This window comes from Tachyglossus aculeatus, chromosome 20 (assembly GCF_015852505.1).
Source record: "Tachyglossus aculeatus isolate mTacAcu1 chromosome 20, mTacAcu1.pri, whole genome shotgun sequence".
NCBI classification, from domain to species: domain Eukaryota; kingdom Metazoa; phylum Chordata; class Mammalia; order Monotremata; family Tachyglossidae; genus Tachyglossus; species Tachyglossus aculeatus.
The window spans coordinates 26,603,420-26,620,998 of record NC_052085.1 but is presented as its reverse complement, the minus strand read 5'-3'; the positions used below and the strand labels follow the sequence as shown (position 1 = coordinate 26,620,998).

Here is a 17,579-nt window from a genome sequence, read left to right as displayed (position 1 = left end):
CTGTGCCAAGCACTGTTCTAAGCTCTGGGATAGTTACTGTTCAAGTTGGACACAGTCCCTGTCTCACATGAGGCTCACAGTCTTAATCCCCATTTTGCAGATGAGATAACTGAGGCCCAGAGAAGTGAAGCGGCTTGCCCTAGGTCACACAGCAGACACGTGGCAGGGCCAGAATTACCGCGCTGAACCTTCACCCCGGGTCTTCCTCTGTTTCACCTTCTAAACCCAGCTCCACCACTTGTCCGCTGTGTGACCTTAGGCAAGTCACTTAATTTCTCATCTGAACTGAATTGAGCCCCTTCCTTCCTCTCCCCCTCACGCCCCTCTCCATCCCCCCATCTTACCTCCTTCCCTTCCCCACAGCACCTGTATATATGTATATGTTTGTACATATTTATTACTCTATTTATTTATTTTACTCGTACATATCTATTCTATTTATTTTATTTTGTTAGTATGTTTGGTTTTGTTGTCTCTCTCCCCCTTTTAGACTGTGAGCCCGCTGTTGGGTAGGGACTGTCTCTATATGTTGCCAACTTGGACTTCCCAAGCGCTTAGTACAGTGCTCTGCACACAGTAAGTGCTCAATAAAAACGATTGATTGATTGATTGATTTACAGATGAGGTAACTGAGGCCCAGAGAAGGGAAGCGGCTTGCCCTAGGTCACCCAGCAGACACGTGGCAGGGCCAGGATTACCGCGCTGAACCTTCACCCCGGGTCTTCCTCTGTCTCGCCTTCGAAACCCAGCTCCACCACTTGTCCGCTGTGTGACCTTAGGCAAGTCACTTAATTTCTCTGTGCCTCAGTTACCTCGTCTGCAAAATGGGGATTAAGACCGTGAGCCCCAGATGGGACCTGCACTGTGTCCAACCCGATTATCTAGTCTCTACCCCATAGCATCATCATCATCATCATCAATCGTATTTATTGAGCGCTTACTATGTGCAGAGCACTGTACTAAGCGCTTGGGAAGTACAAATTGGCAACATATAAAGACAGTCCCTACCCAACAGTGGGCTCACAGTCTAAAAGGGGGAGACAGAGAACAAAACCAAACATACTAACAAAATAAAATAGATAGAATAGATATGTACAAATAAAATAAATAAATTAATAAATAGAGTAAAAATATGTACAAACATATGTACATATATACAGGTGCTGTGGGGAAGGGAAGGAGGTAAGATGGGGGGGATGGAGAGGGGGACGAGGGGGAGAGGAAGGAAGGGGCTCAGTCTGGGAAGGCCTCCTGGAGGAGGTGAGCTCTCAGCAGGGCCTTGAAGGGAGGAAGAGAGCATGTAGTATAGTGCCTGGCACATAATAAGTAAGTGCATAACAAAAACCATTAAAAAAAAAACCAAAACAACTTCCTGGATGGATAATTTCTTCCCATTTTTCATCATCCTACTTTGCTTAGATGGTTTAATAGAAGACTGGCAGGGCCCTATAAATAGCTCATGGGTTTCTATCGTCACTGGCTTTAGAGAATTACTCTGTTGCATCTCCTTTTTGGGCGACTTCCCCCCAACTTTATAGATTTAAGGACTTGCCTTGGGCAGCGCTGCCAAGATACTGCTGTGCTCCTTGAGTGGGAATTCACTGACGCTATGAGCCAAACACTCCCCGGCTGCCTTCTGGAGATCCAGCCGCTTCACTGAGTCCCACAACAAAGGGAAGGCACGCGTTGCAAAATAAATCCTGACGCCTGGCCAGAGTACATTTTTTTTTAATAACGGTATTTTTTTAAGCGCTTATTATGTGCCGGACGGTGTACTAAGCGCCGCAGTAGTCACTAGCTCATCAGGTTGGACACAGTCCCTGTAATAATAATAATTACGGCATTTATTAAGCCGGAGGCCCAGAGAAGTGAAGTGACTTGCCCAAAGTCACACAGCTGACAACTGGTGGAGCCGGGATTTGAACCCATGACCTCTGACTCCAAAGCCCGGGCTCTTTCCACTTCTTTTAGACTGTGAGCCCACTGTTGGGTAGGGACTGTCTCTATGTGTTGCCAATTTGTACTTCCCAAGCGCTTAGTACAGTGCTCTGCACATAGTAAGTGCTCAATAAATACGATTGATTGATTGATTGATTGATTTCCACTGAGCCACGCTGAATGTGGGGACTTCGTGGGTGGGCAGGGAAGGTGATAAGAGAGTCATTAGAGAATTTTAGACTTTTAGACTGTGAGCCCACTGTTGGGTAGGGACTGTCTCTATATGTTGCCAATCTGTTCTTCCCAAGCGCTTAGTACAGTGCTCTGCACATAGTAAGCGCTCAATAAATACGATTGATGATGATGATGATTAGAGAATGCTAAACAGACTGCTAAAGAAGGGGATAAAGAGAATGCTAAAGGAGGTGCTAAAAAGGATGCTAAAGAAAGTTGATAAGAGGGTGCTAAAAGCTGCTAGGAGGCTTAGAACAGTGCCTTCATTCATTCATTCATTCAATCGTATTTATTGAGCGCTTACTGTGTGCCGAGCACTGGACTAAGCGCTTGGGAAGTACAAGTTGGCAACATCTAGAGACGGTCCCTACCCAACAGCGGGCTCGCCGTCTAGAAGGGGGAGACAGACAACCAAACAAAATATTTTAACAAGATAAAACAAATAGGATCAGGTAGGATCAGGTTGTCCCATGCGGGGCTGCCTTGCACATAGTAAGTGCTTAATAAATGTCATTATTATTATTATTATTATTATTTTTAGACTGTGAGCCCACTGTTGGTATGTTGCCAACTTGTACTTCCCAAGCGCTTAGTACAGTGTTCTGCACACAGTAAGCGCTCAATAAATACGATTGATGATGATGATTATTATTATCATTATGTGTCAGGGTGGGCCCTTAACTAGGCCCATAGGAACCCAAGCCTTGACCCTCTGGGGGAACATCTGGAAGTCCCCCCCTCAATCCATCAGCACCAATTTATTGGGCGCCTCCTATACTGTACTAAGCACCTGAGTGGGGACAGGAAGATTAGAAAGGATGAGATTCCTGCCCTCAGAGAGCAGCGAGGAGGAGCTCAGATCCTTTAAGAAATGTTTCTCCATCCTAAAGCTCCTCACAGGGTAGCTTCAACTGGTTTCTCCCCGGAGCTGGAGAAGATGTGGGCCACTCTTCCTCCCTCCCGAGAGCTGTTGGTAGGCCATCCTTCACCTAACTCTTCTCCATTCCAGCTCCCGGGGCAGTTGGTCACCGATTTTCCCGATTTCCCCTTCTCCCATTCCTCTTGAGTCGAGGAGTTGCCCGTTCATTTCAAAGCCATATTGAAGGCTTTGAAATGAACGGGGCCCTTCGAGGCCCTACTGAGAGCTCACCTCCTCCAGGAGGCCTTCCCAGACTGAGCCCCTTCCTTCCTCTCCCCCTCGTCCCCCTCTCCATCCCCCCATAATAATAATAATAATGGCATTTATTAAGCGCTTACTATGCGCGAAGCACTGTTCTAAGCGCCGGAGAGGTTACAAGGTGATCAGGTTGTCCCTCGTGGGGTTCACGGTCTTAATCCCCATTTCACAGATGAGGTAACTGAGGCCCAGAGAAGTGAAGTGACTTGCCCAAAGTCACACAGCTGACAACTGGTGGAGCCAGGATTTGAACCCACGACCTCTGACTCCAAAGCCCGGGCTCTTTCCACTGAGCCACGCTGCTTCTCTATCTTACCTCTGCCCCCATCTTACCTCCTTCCCTTCCCCACAGCACCTGTATATATGTACATATGTTTGTACATGTTTATTACTCTATTTATTTATTTATTTATTTGACTTGTACATATCTATTCTATTTATTTTATTTTGTTAGTATGTTTGGTTTTGTTCTCTGTCTCCCCCTTTTAGACTGTGAGCCCACTGTTGGGTAGGGACTGTCTCTATATGTTGCCAACTTGTACTTCCCAAGCGCTTAGTCCAGTGCTCTGCACACAGTAAGCGCTCAATAAATACAATTGATGATGATGATGATGATATTATTGTTACCTTGTATCTACCTCAGGGCTTAGAACAGTGCTTGACACACAGTAAGCACTTAACAAATGGCAGCGTGGCTCAGTGGAAAGAGCTCGGGCTTTGGAGTCAGAGGTCATGGGTTCAAATCCCGGCTCCACCAACTGTCAGCTGTGTGACTTTGGGCAAGTCACTTCACTTCTCTGTGCCTCAGTTACCTCATCTGTAAAATGGGGATTGAAACTGTGAGCCCCGCCATGGGACAACCTGATTACCTTGTAACCTCCCCAGTGCTTAGAACAGTGCTTTGCACATAGCGCTTAACAAATACCATTATTATTGTACAGATTTATTACTCTATTCATTTTACTTGTACATATTTACTATTCTATTTATTTTATTTTGTTAATATATTTTGTTTTATTGTCTGTCTACCCCTTCTAGACGGTTAGCCCGTTGTTGGGTAGGGGCCGTCTCCATATGTTGCCAACTTGGACTTCCCAAGCCCCTAGTACAGTGCTCTGCACACAGTAAGTGCTCAATAGATACATAAATACATGAATAAATGAATGAACAAATACCATAATTATCATTGTTACTAAAATGAGGATTAATACTAGAGACAGGGACAGGGACTGCGTCCAAGCTGAATAATTATTATTATTAAAATGAGGATTAATCCTAGAGACAGGGACAGGGACTGTGTCCAAGCTGATTAGCTTGTACAATAATAATGATGGCATTTATTAAGCCACAGCACCTAGTACAGTGCACATTAAGTTACCATAAAAAAATAAGCACTGGGGTAGACAAGACGACTGGCTCGGGTTCAGGCCCTGTCCCCCAGAGGGCTCACAGCCAAAGGGGAGGGAGAACAGACAGGGAATCCCCATTTCACAGATGAGGAAACCAAGTCCAGAGATGTGAAATGACCTGCCCAAGGTCACCCAGCCAGCAAGGGGCAGAGCCGGGCGAATGAGCCGGCGGATCATATAAATACATATTTATTACTCTATTTATTTATTTATTTATTTTACTTGTACATATCTATTCTATTTATTTTATTTTGTTAGCATGTTTGGTTTTGTTCTCTGTCTCCCCCTTTTAGACCGTGAGCCCACTGTTGGGTAGGGACTGTCTCTACATGTTGCCAATTTGTACTTCCCAAGCGCTTAGTACAGTGCTCTGCACATAGTAAGCGCTCAATAAATGCGATTGATAATGATGATGAGTAGACAGTGAGCCCACTGTTGGGTAGGGACTGTCTCTATATGTTGCCAAGTTGTACTTCCCAAGCGCTTAGTACAGTGCTCTGCACATAGTAAGCGCTCAATAAATACGATTGATGATGATGATGATCCCCTGACTCTCAGGGCCACGTCGTCAGCCACCAAGTCGTGGTCTTTGTGTTTCCTTGCCAGGGGCCCTCTACCCAGATGGGACCTCGGGGAAGAACAAGGATGACGACATGGTCCTCCCCGGGAGAAACTACACCTACGTCTGGACTGCCAAGGAGGCGTACGCCCCAACTCCGGCCGATGCCAACTGCCTGACATGGGTGTACCACTCCCACATCGATGCGCCCAAGGACATATGTTCCGGCTTGATCGGCCCACTCCTGGTCTGTAAGAAAGGTACAGAGCCAAGTCCCACGGGAGGAATTGGTCCCCGCTACGCTCCTCTGAGAATATTAATAATAGTGGTATTTGTTAAGCCCTTACTATGTGCCAGGCACTGTACTAAGCGCTGGGGTGGATACAAGCAAAATGGGTTGGACATAACCCCTGCCTCACAGGGGGCTCACAGTTGGAGGCCTTCCCAGACTCCTTCCTCTCCCTCTCCATCCCCCCCATCTTACCTCCTTCCCTTCCCCACAGCACCTGTATATATGTATATATGTTTGTACGGATTTATTACTCTATTTATTGATTTATTTTACTTGTACCTATTCTATTTATTTTATTGTGTTAATATGTTCGGTTTTGTTGTCTGTCTCCCCCTTCTCGACTGTGAGCCCGCCGTTGGGTAGGGGCCGTCTCTATATGTTGCCAACTTGTACTTCCCAAGCGCTTAGTACAGTGCTCTGCACACGGTAAGCGCTCAATAAATATGAATGAATGAATGATCCCCATTTTACAAGATGAGGTAATAGGCACAGAGAAGTGAAGTCACTTGCCCAAGGCCACACAGTAGGCAAATGGTAGAGGTGGGATTAGAACCCGTGACCTCCTGACTGCCAGGATCGGCCCCTATCCACTAGGCCACGCTGCTTCTCAGTTGGCCTACTTTCAGATGGTCCAGTACTGGTTCTGGTCTCCTCCTTCACCTCCCCCCGCCCCAAGTTGCGCCTCTTCTGAGGGTTTCTTCGAAGTTGAGTTTAGAGGCGTGATCCCTGTCACCAGAGGAAGTGGGTGAGGGGCATCTCTGGCACAGCCCTGTCCTATCTTCTAGACTGCGAACCCGCTGTTGGGTAGGGACCGTCTCTATAATGTTGCCAACTTGTACTTCCCAAGCGCTCTGCCCACAGTAAGCACTCAATAAATATGATTGAATGAATGAATGAATGAATGAACTGACCAATTGGTGGTCCTTATTGAGTGCCCTCTCTGCGCGGAGCTCTGTATAACGCTTGGGAGTTGTTCAAAGGAAAGGGATGATTCTAGCAGGGGAGACCACCAATCCATCAACGGTATTTATTGAACGTTTATTATGTGCAGAGCACTGTACAGAGAGTATGGGAGAGGACAATACTCTGTGTTACCTTGGGTAAGTCACTTCACTTCTCCATGCCCCAGTTACGTCACCTGCAATATGGAGATTAGGATTGTTAGCCCCACGTGGGACAGGGACTGTGTCCAACCTGACTTGCTTGGATCCGTCCCAGCGCTTGGTACAGTGCCCGGCACCTAGTAAGTGCTTAATAAATACCATCGTTATTATACGGCGGAATTAGCAGCAACGTTCCCTAACATTTCAGCGAATTACAGCTAGAAGGAGAAATCAAGGCTAGAATATGTGTATATGTGTGACGGGATGTTGGGAAAATAAGTGCTCAGGTAGGGCGGGAAGGCCATCGTATGGGATTGTGGAAATTCCCGTAGACACAATAGAGCAGATTTAAATTATTTAGAAATGGTGGTTTCCACTTGGGTTTTCCAAAGGATCATATTTGGATATGTATGAAGAAGTTGGGTGGGTGACAGCTTTATTTGCCTCTAATTTACATATAGACACCGCGGCCTGTTCTCGGTCAGTTTTGAAGTGGAAAATTGAAGTTTTGAAATTGGTCTGGCAGATCTTGATTTTGCCATTCCCTCCTCTTACTCATCCACCCACCCTCCGTCCCCGAATCAGATATCCCATTTCGGAAGGGAAAAGCAGGGAGCGGAGCATCACACCCAGCGCTTGGAGGATGGTGAGGCTGGAGGTGGTCGTGGGAAGACCACCAGAAACCTCTCCGGGAAACAGATCGCCAGCTTGGAAAACCGACACTTAGACTGGAAGGAGCAGATAATTACGTGAGGCCTGGACAGTGGCGAGGTGGACAGCAGACTCCTCCTCGGAAGCTCAGCCTCCACCAGATTGAGATGGTTCGGGATTTAGGAGACGGCCAAAATTGGACCCGCATTGATGGCGGTGGGTCGCCTGCCCAAACGCTAGCCTCCGTTTCCCCCCCAGAACCGCCTTACCAAATAATAATAATAATAATGGCATTTATTAAGCACTTACTATGTGCAAATCACTGTTCTAAGTGCTGGGGAGGTCACAAGGTGATCAGGTTGTCCCACGTGGGGCTTACAGTCTTCATCCTCATTTTACAGAGGAGGTAACTGAGGCACAGAGAAGTTAAGTGACTTGCCCAAAGTCACGCAGCTGACAAGTGGTGGAGCCGGGATTTGAACCCATGACCTCTGACTCCAAAGCCCGGGCTCTTTCCACTGAGCCATGAATGAGCCACTTGGCTCCACGGCCCGGTCCGGTTTGAGCTGTATCAGTCTCCTTCAGAGGAGCAGCGTGGCCTAGTGGAAAGAGCTTTGGCCTGGGAGTCGGAGGACCTGGGTTCTAATCCTGCCTCCGCCTATTCTCCCTTCAGCTTAGATTGCGGGACAGGGATTGTGTCTAACCTGATCATGCTGTATATTCTCCAGTGCTTGACACGTAGCGCTTAACAAATGCTATTATTATTATTATATTAGCTGGCTGCCCTCCCGGGGCACTGAGCTTGGGAGAAACCAATCCATAAGTCAGTGGGATTTATTGGGTGCTTACTGTGTGCAGAGCACTGTACTAAGCGCTTGGGAGGGTATAACAGTATAACAGAGTGGGCAAACATGTGTTCCTTGCCCACAACCAACAAACCAGGCTAGACTTCTCCTGCCCGATTGCTTGCTCGCTCAAGGTAAGCACAACCCGTCTGTGGATGAATCCAGCTCAGCTCTGTTGCATCACTTGGATTTACTTATTTTTTTATTTACTATTTTATTTTATTTGTAAAGATTTATTCCATTTATTTTATTTTGTTAATATGTTTAGTTGTCTGTCTCCCCCTTCTAGACTGTGAGCCCGCTGTTGGGTAGGGACCGTCTCTAGATGTTGCCAACTTGGACTTCCCAAGTGCTTAGTCCAGTGCTCTGCACACAGTAAGCGCTCAATAAATACGATTGATTGATTGATTAACCTGATCATGCTGTATATTCTCCAGTGCTTGACACATAGCGCTTAAAAAATGCTATTATTATTATTATTATATTAGCTGGCTGCCCTCCCGGGGCACTGAGCTTGGGAGAAACCAATCCATCAGTCAGTGGGATTTATTGGGTGTTTACTGTATGCAGAGCACTGTACTAAGCGCTTGGGAGGGTACAGTATAACAGAGTGGGCAAACATGTGTTCCCTGTCCACAACCAACAAACCAGGCTAGACTTCTCCTGCCCGATTGCCTGCTCGCTCAAGGTAAGCACAACCCATCTGTGGATGAATCCAGCTCAGCTCTGTTGCATCACTTGGATTTACTTGTTTTTTTATTTACTATTTTATTTTATTTGTAAAGATTTATTCCATTTATTTTATTTTGTTAATATGTTTTGTTGTCTGTGTCCCCCTTCTAGACTGTGAGCCCGCTTTTGGGTAGGGACCATCTCTAGATGTACTTCCCAAGCACTTAGTACAGTGCTCTGCACACAGTAAGCGCTCAATAAATACGATTGAATGAATGAATTTACCCACCCCTTCTCCAACCCCCCCGGCATGCCATTTCTTCAGGGCCATTGACCTTTCCAGCGCAGGGCAGTGGGAAATTGGGCTCACGGATGTAGGAAGGCCACGTCTGGTGAGGCAATGATGTCCTCTGGTGTTTCCTGTTCCAACACCGAGTGCCTAAAGACACACTGTGGGAAAGAGACTCTGTAATTATTTTATATAGCCTCTTGCACACAAACGCATCTCAACCACTTTACAGCATCGGAAAATGAGTTGTGGGATTATGTAAAAAGAGAGCTAGGGAGGTCAACTTGAGAGCAGGATGTGACTGAATTCAGTTTGGATCCTTGGGAATTGAGCGTTTAGCTCCCGTTGGTTTGCTCGCTGCCCTTACAGTCCTCCAGACTTAAAGCTCACTGTACATATCTATTCTATTTATTTTATTTTGTTAATATGTTTGGTTTTGTTCTCTGTCTCCCCCTTCTAGACTGTGAGCCCACTGTTGGGTAGGGACTGTCTCTATACGTTGCCAACTTGGACTTCCCAAGCACTTAGTACAGTGCTCTGCACACAGTAAGTGCTTAATAAATACGATTGATTGATTGATTAGTACGGTGCTCTGCACACAGTAAGCACTCAATAAATACGATTGATTGATTGAGGCAGAAAGGATTGAGGTTAGGGGGAAAACTTGCAGCGGTGGGAATTTACATTAAGGCTAACGCTAAGCAGAAAGATCTGTTAACAGGCAATCAGACACACTACCGGATTACTCAGGGAAGCTGTGGAACTGCTCTGAAGGGATGAGACATTAGAACGTGTTCTAACTAGATTTATTAATCCATTCTATTCACCAAAATGGCTTGAATCATTTATAGATTTGTAATTTAGTTGAATGTCTTTCTCTGCCATTAGACGGTTAAATCGGAGACATTAGAACACGTTCTGTTTATTTCTTAATATATTGTAGTTATTAAAGTAATTACAATAATTTATAGATTTGTAATTTATTTTCATGTCTGTCTCCCCCATTAGACTGTATATATATATAGAACTCTCCAAGTGCTTAACATTGTGCCCTGCGCAATGAACATGCTTAATAAATACCAACTGATTGATTAACTCATGCAGGCTGGTGGATGGATGAGATGTCTTGGTGTCTCTTTCAGTCCTCTAATTCTTTGACTTTTCACCGCTGCCACGGCTGCATTCCCTGCATTTCCCATAGCTCGGTGGCCCTGTCTTCCCACCGCCCTGGTCATGGAAAGGGGGCTTGATTCCTTCACCCATCCAGCGTATAGCTCAGCTGGGAATGTAACCAGCACACCTTCCCTGCAGGAACTCTGAGCGGCTATGTGGGGGCCAGGGCCGACGTGGACAAGGAATTTGTGCTGATGTTTACACTGGTGGACGAAAATCAGAGCTGGTACCTCGACGAAAACATCAAGCACTTCTGCTCGGATCCCAGCACGGTCGACAAGAACGATGCGGTTTTTCAGCGCAGCAACAAAATGCACGGTGAGTGTCCTTGGAGGAGTCCTCACACGCAGGAGAATAATAGATAATGGATGAGGTCTCTGTGCGCTCCTTATTTTGAGGTCAAAGGCCGGCACCTGCTATGTAATTGATTAGGAGTGTGAGAAGCAGCATGGCTCACTGGAAAAGGCCTGGGCTTTGGAGTCAGAGGTCATGGGTTCAAATCCCGGCTCCGCCAACTGTCAGCTGTGTGACTTTGGGCAAGTCACTTCACTTCTCTGCGCCTCAGTTACCTCATCTGTAAAATGGGGATTGACTGTGAGCCCCCCCGTGGGGCAACCTGATCACCTTGTAACCTCCCCAGCGCTTAGAACAGTGCTTTGCACATAGTAAGCGCTTAATACATGCTATTATTATTATTATAGAATTGGACGGGAGAGTTAGCCATTGATGAGCCACACTATCTGTTCACTCAGACCTAAACAGAGGTTGGAGAGGCACAAAGGGAAAATGAGGAAAAAGCAGCCCCCTTTTCTCTTACAGCTAATAAGTCAGTCATTCATTGGGTTCAGTTGCTTATATAGCTCGTATAAATGATAATATTTCAGGGGAGGGCAAACTCTCTCTAGCTGCCCAGAAACACGGTGGAGCAAAACCATTCTACCAAGAGAATTCAACCCTGGCCCATTCTGAACCATTTTGAAAATTCCCTTTGGAGACAGAATAGTCCACTGGAAATCACTGATAGTCAATCACTTCATTCGATGGTTGGTTTGAGCTACTGATATCACCTCTATAGCAATCAGAGCACGGTTTGAAAATAAATCAATTTACAAGGGCTCCTTGTGTGGTGTAGTTAGCCACTACAAAGTAAACTGGCCCACTAAGGGATTAATTTAGTCGTCGTATTATCTCATTGCTTTTTGTTGCTGCAAAGGTTCTAGCCAGAATGAGAAGCAGTGTCGCCTAAGCGGAAGGAGCATGGGCTTGGGAGATAGGCTTTATTAATGGTATTTGCAAAGCGCTTATTATGTGCCAGGCACTGTTCTAAGCACTAGGGTAGGTATAAGATGATCAGGTTGGACCAGTCCCTGTCCCACATGGGGCTCACTGTCTTAATCCCCATTTTACAGATGAGGGAACTGAGGCACAGAGAAGTGAAGTGACTTGCCCAAGGTCACGCAGCAGACAGACAAGCGGCAGAGCTGGGACTAGAGGTCCTCGGATTCCCAGGCCTGTTCTCTTTCCACTAGGCCACGCTTCTTCTCAAGTTAAGCGACTTGCCCCAAATCACTCAAATGGGAATGTTGGGATTAGAACCCAGGGCCCCTGGTTCCCAGTCCTGTGCTCATTTTCCACTAGGCCTCACTGCTGCCCTGCAGTAGCACCTACCCCAGAGTTTAGAACAGTGCCTGGCACATAGTAAGCTCTTAAAAGATACCATTATTATTATTAACGGAGTGAGCTCTCAGTAGACGCTATTGTTTCTAGCCAAAACATTCATTCAATTGCATTTATTGAGCGCTTTCCATGTGCAAAGCACCGTACTACACGCTTAACACATGCACATACAGTAAGTTCAAAGTGATTGCCTTGTTATCTCGATGTTTGTCTGACTGACTGACCTGTATATATGTATATATGTTTGTACATATTTATTACTCTATTTATTCATTTATTTATTTTACTTGTACATATCTATTCTATTTATTTTATTTTGTTAGTATGTTTGGTTTTGTTCTCTGTCTCCCCCTTTTAGACTGTGAGCCCACTGTTGGGTAGGGACTGTCTCTATATGTTGCCAATTTGTACTTCCCAAGCGCTTAGTACAGTGCTCTGCACATAGTAAGCGCTCAATAAATACGATTGATGATGATGATGATACAGTCCATGAAAAACATTCATCCCACTTTGCTCCGCACCCTCACGGATTTTGTTTCCTTTCAGCCCTGAACGGTTTCCTTTTTGGAAATCTCCCAGAGCCGGCCATCTGCGCCGGGGAATCGGTGTCCTGGCACCTGTTCGGGATGGGGAACGAGATCGATATCCATTCCATCTATTTCTACGGCAACACCGTCCGCAGCCGAGGGCATCGAACCGACGTGGTCAACCTGTTCCCGGCCACCTTACTGACGACCGAGATGAAAGCCGACAACCCCGGGAAGTGGATGATCACGTGTCAAGTCAGCGACCACCTTCAAGGTAAAGAAGCCCAGGCCGGGGGGCAGCGGGGAGGTGGGGAAGAGAGCGAGCGGGAGAGAAAGAGGCTGGCTTCCTTCTAGGAAAGCTAAGAAGCAGCGTGGGAAGTAGAAAGAAACAAAGCTAAATATTCCAAGGACAACGGATGCTCATCCAGCGGTATTTGAGCATCTGCTGCGTGCAGAGCACTGTAAGGGCACTTGGAAGAGCACATGAAAATGCTTAGCTCCTGCCCAAGAGAAGCCTACAATCTAATGGGGGAAGAGTGAGCCCGTTGTTGGGTAGGGACCGTCCAACTTGTACTTCCCAAGCGCTTAGTACAGTGCTCTGCACACAGTAAGCGCTCAGTAAATACAATTGAATGAATGAAAAGGCAGATAGAAATAGTGTACATGTAAATCCCAATCAAGCCCTCTTTCCCTGGCTCCCTTCTTCCTTTCGCACCGTTATAGCACTTGAATCTGTGACCTCTGGGCATTTGGTATTCACCCAACCCTCAGCCCCACAGCACTCGTGTACATATCTTTAAATTATACATTATAAATTATTAATTTATATTAATGCCTGTCTCCCCCTCTAGACTGTAAGCTCGTTGGCAGCAGGAATACTTCCACTAACTCTGTTGTATTGTCCTCTCCCAAGCCCTTTGTACAGTTCTCCACCGATGGATTGATTGGTTAAGGAAAGAAAAGGATGCAGTTCTAGCTCTGAGGTCTCAGTAATAAACCCTGCTGATCCGCAGATCAAAATGGACTTCATTCTGGTGACACAAATGCAGAAGGCCCCATTAGGGTCAGGGGAAGCGGTGATCTGGCCGACCCTCAAATCTCCACTGTCTGAGGGTCCGGGTGTCAGGGGATGGATGGATTCCCCTTTTTCTTCCTTTGGTTCGGGTCGCCTAGTGGCCCTGGAAACCAAAAAGGAGAATAAAGGATAGCTCTCCAACCAGCCAACTTTTCAATTTCTTCCCCCCGCAAGCTCCGGTGGCAGGGTTTGGTAGGGAGAGAGAGAGAGGTTGAGGCAATGAGCTAAGATGAAGTTTAATTCACATCCAAAATGCGCTTTCAAGGAGAGGAGCAAACGACTTTGAGAAAGAGATCCGATCCAGCCTCCGTCCTTGGCCTAGTGGATGGAGCACGGGCCTTGGAGGACCTGGGTTCTAATCCCGACTCTGCAAGTTGTCTGTTGTGTGACCTTGTGAAAGTCACTTCTCTGTGCCTCGTCTGTAAAATGGACTGTGGACTGCGTTTAACCTGCTTGCCTTGTATCTGCCCAAAGCGCTTCTTACAGTGCCTGGATCATAGTAAGCGCTTAACAAATCCCATTTAAAAAAATTATAGAAAAAGAGTTGACATCTGCCCTCCATAAAGACAATCTGGTGGTGCCCTGCCCTGAGTTCTGGAGATTGTCTCTGGGGCGACAGACGCTAACATTAGCGTCCGCTCGAGTTGTGACTCGCGACCTCCGTCTACCTCACAGCTGGGATGGTGGGCCAGTACAGCGTCGAGACCTGCAGGAGCGGAGGCCCCCCGACACCCAGGCTGCAAGGCCGCCGGAGGAGCTACTTCATCGCGGCCGAGAAGGTGCTTTGGGATTACGGTCCCAACGGCTACGATAAATTCACCGGCCTGCCGCTGAACGCGTCTGGAAGGTAGGCTCCTCCTCATCCCTGCAGCCCTCTTCAAGAGGATGTTCTTTCTGCTGCTTAGAAAATCTTTGCCTGGGCTTTCATTTTCCCACTCAGAGCTCCTGGGAAGGGAATCTGGGAAAAAAAAAAAGCAGCTACAGGGAGCAGGAGATGCCACTCTTAGCTGATAATATTTTGGGGGTACTTATCGGGAACCTCTAAGTTTGCTTTGGGAAGGGAATGGGTCTTCCCAACTCTGTTGTATTGTACTTTCCCAAGCGCTTCTTACAGTGCTCTGCACATAGGAAGCGCTCAATAAATGCCATCGATGAAGATAATGATGGCAGAGCACTGTAGTGTGCGCTAGGGAGAGACAATGCATTAGAGTTGGTAGACATGATCCCTGCCCTCAAGGAGCTTACAATCTACCAGGACAGAGAGGCACTAAAGCAGGAAGCAGCACAAGCACATCAGGACAAAGAGCCTGAAGAAATAATTGAATGTGCGGAGTAGGCTTTATTTAATAAATAAAAATATACTCATATGGGAGGGCTGAGGATGGGATGAAAGTACACAAGCAGCGTGTACTCAGTGAGAAGCAGCGTGGCTCAGTGGAAAGAGCACGGGCTTTGGAGTCAGAGGCCGTGGGTTCAAATCTCTGCTCCGCCACTTGTCAGCTGTGTGACTTTGGGCAAGTCACTTCACTTCTCCGGGCCTCAGTTACCTCACCTGAAAAATGGGGATTAAGACTGTGAGCCCCCTGTGGGACAACCTGATCACCTTGTAACCTCCCCAGTGCTTAGAACAGTGCTTTGCACATAGTAAGCACTTAATAAATGCCATTATTACAAGTGAATTCAATCCCTGTTTGGCGGGAAGGGAGGAGGATTAATCTTGCTGGGTTCAGGATTCTACCCCCTATAAACTGTAAACTCACTGTGAGCAGGGAACGTGTCTACCACCTCCTTTGTACTGTATTCTCCCGAGCGCTCTGTGCAATGCTCTGCCCATAGTAAACACTCAATAAATTCCATCGATAGATTGATCGAAAGTTTGGCTGCTGTGAAAGACAGCCCAGGAAGGCCAAATGGAAAATTAGTAAGCTCATCTGTAGACTGTAAGCTCGCTGTGAGCAGGAAATGTGTCTGCTTATTGTTCTGTTGTCGCTCCCAAGTGCTTAATACAGTGCTCTGCACACAGTAAGCTTTCGATAGGTACGATTAAATGAATTAATTGAATGAGCTAGCAGGATGTGCTTTGGTTCGGAAGGCCCGCTGCAAAAGAACCAGGGCAGCTTTCGGGGAAAATGCAACCATTTTCATGGCGATTGCAAATCAGAGCTCCGACCAGCTTCTCGAAGCCCTTCGGGTTGGGTGGCCGCTCTGGGGAGTTTCCCCGGAGGAAAAGCTCCCAAGTCTTCTGGGCGACTCCGGGAACTTTTTGGAGTGAGAGGTGCGCGTGCCCAAATCTGTTCTCAACCAGGCCCCCCGGTCCTTTCACAGTGACTCTGAGCCCTTCTTCACCCAAGGAGACGCTAGGATAGGAGGAAAGTATTGGAAAGTTCAGTATGTGGAGTTTACCGACGCCACGTTTACCCGAAGAAAGAGCCGGTCAGAGAGAGGGACCACCCACCTTGGAATACTTGGTATAGTACTTCGTTCCAAATACCTCGATTCGAGGAGATTTGTTTTTTTCATTGGTGCAGACGGATGTCAATTGAGCGTTTCCTTCCTCTTCCTCCTCCCTCATGCTGTCCACTCTGGTTGTCCGCTAGGCCCGGTCATCAAAGCTGAGGTGGGGGATACCCTGTCGGTGACGTTTTCCAACAGGGCGGACAAGGCCTACAGTGTCTTGCCCCATGGTGTGTTCTACAGCAAGGAGTCAGACGCGGCCCCCAACGAAGATGGTGAGTCTCAAGGTGGCTGGGGTGATGGGGGTCGGGAAGCAATTAGCAACCACCCTATCACCCCTTCTTCTTTCGAAGGTGGGCCCTATTTTCCCAGGGATGCTTCAGGCGGGCGATTCTGCTGCCTCTTTCTTTCCTCTGATAGCCTCAGTCAATCAGTCAATCAAAAGCATTTATTGAACGCCTACTGTATGTGAATGTGGTGTTGGCTTCCTTTCCTTTCCCTTCCCTTCCCTTCCCTTCCCTTCCCTTCCCTTCCCTTCCCTTCCCTTCCCTTCCCTTCCCTTCCCTTCCCTTCCCTTCCCTTCCCTTCCCTTCCCTTCCCTTCCCTTCCCCTACGTTCCCTTCCCTTCCCTTCCCTTCCCTTCCCTTCCCTTACCTCCATACCCCTGTTTCCTTTTGGATTCACCCCCTTCACCCCTTCCATAAAGGTTTGTAGTTGAAATAAGCCACCAGAGGTGATATCGAAAATCAATCAATCAATCAATCAATCAATCATATTTATTGAGCGCTTACTGTGTGCAGAGCACTGTACTAAGCGCTTAGGAAGTACAAGTTGGCAACATATAGAGACAGTCCCTACCCAACAGTGGGCTCACAGTCTAAAAGGGGGAGACAGAGAACAAAGCCAAACATACAAACGAAATAAAATAAATAGAATAGATATGTACAAGTAAAATAAATAAATAAATAGAGTAATAAATATGTACAAACATATATACATATATACAGGTGCTGTGGGGAAGGGAAGGAGGTAAGATGGAGGGGATGGAGAGGGGGACGAGGGGGAAAACAAATAATAATTATGGCATTAAGCACTTACTCTTTTTCAAACACCACTCCAGGCACCAGCTCTAACGCAATTCCCGTCTGACGTGGGGCTCCCTGTCTGAGAAGTCACGAGGGCAGGTTTCTCCTCCCCATTTTACAGATGTGAGAACTGAGGCCCAGAGAGGTTCCGTGACTTGCCCCAAGATCGCCCGGTGGCCAGGCCGGTGGCGGAGCCGATGCTAGAACCCCTTGGGTCTCCTGACTCCTCAGTCTGTGCTCTCTCTACTAGGCCACACTGCCCCTCTCTTCCTCAATGAGAGGAGACCATAATCTCCTCTCATGCTGAGAGCTCACCTCCTCCAGGAGGCCTTCCCAGACTGAGCCCCTTCCTTCCTCTCCCCCTCATCCCCCTCTCCATCCCCCTCATCTTACCTCCTTCCCTTCCCCACAGCACCTGT

At 47.1% G+C, this 17,579-nt stretch overlaps 1 protein-coding gene across 1 annotated transcript in view; it reads left to right on the top strand.

The window, feature by feature from the left end:
• HEPHL1 (hephaestin like 1) overlaps window positions 1–17,579 on the top strand; it is a 97,393-nt gene that overhangs the window by 52,324 nt on the left and 27,490 nt on the right. Inside the window, exons 12-17 of the mRNA XM_038761676.1 lie at window positions 5,365–5,577; window positions 10,481–10,660; window positions 12,566–12,820; window positions 14,297–14,468; window positions 15,947–16,089; window positions 16,219–16,350. Coding sequence (XP_038617604.1) covers window positions 5,365–5,577; window positions 10,481–10,660; window positions 12,566–12,820; window positions 14,297–14,468; window positions 15,947–16,089; window positions 16,219–16,350 — 1,095 coding nt within the window. The remainder of the gene's footprint in view (window positions 1–5,364; window positions 5,578–10,480; window positions 10,661–12,565; window positions 12,821–14,296; window positions 14,469–15,946; window positions 16,090–16,218; window positions 16,351–17,579) is intronic.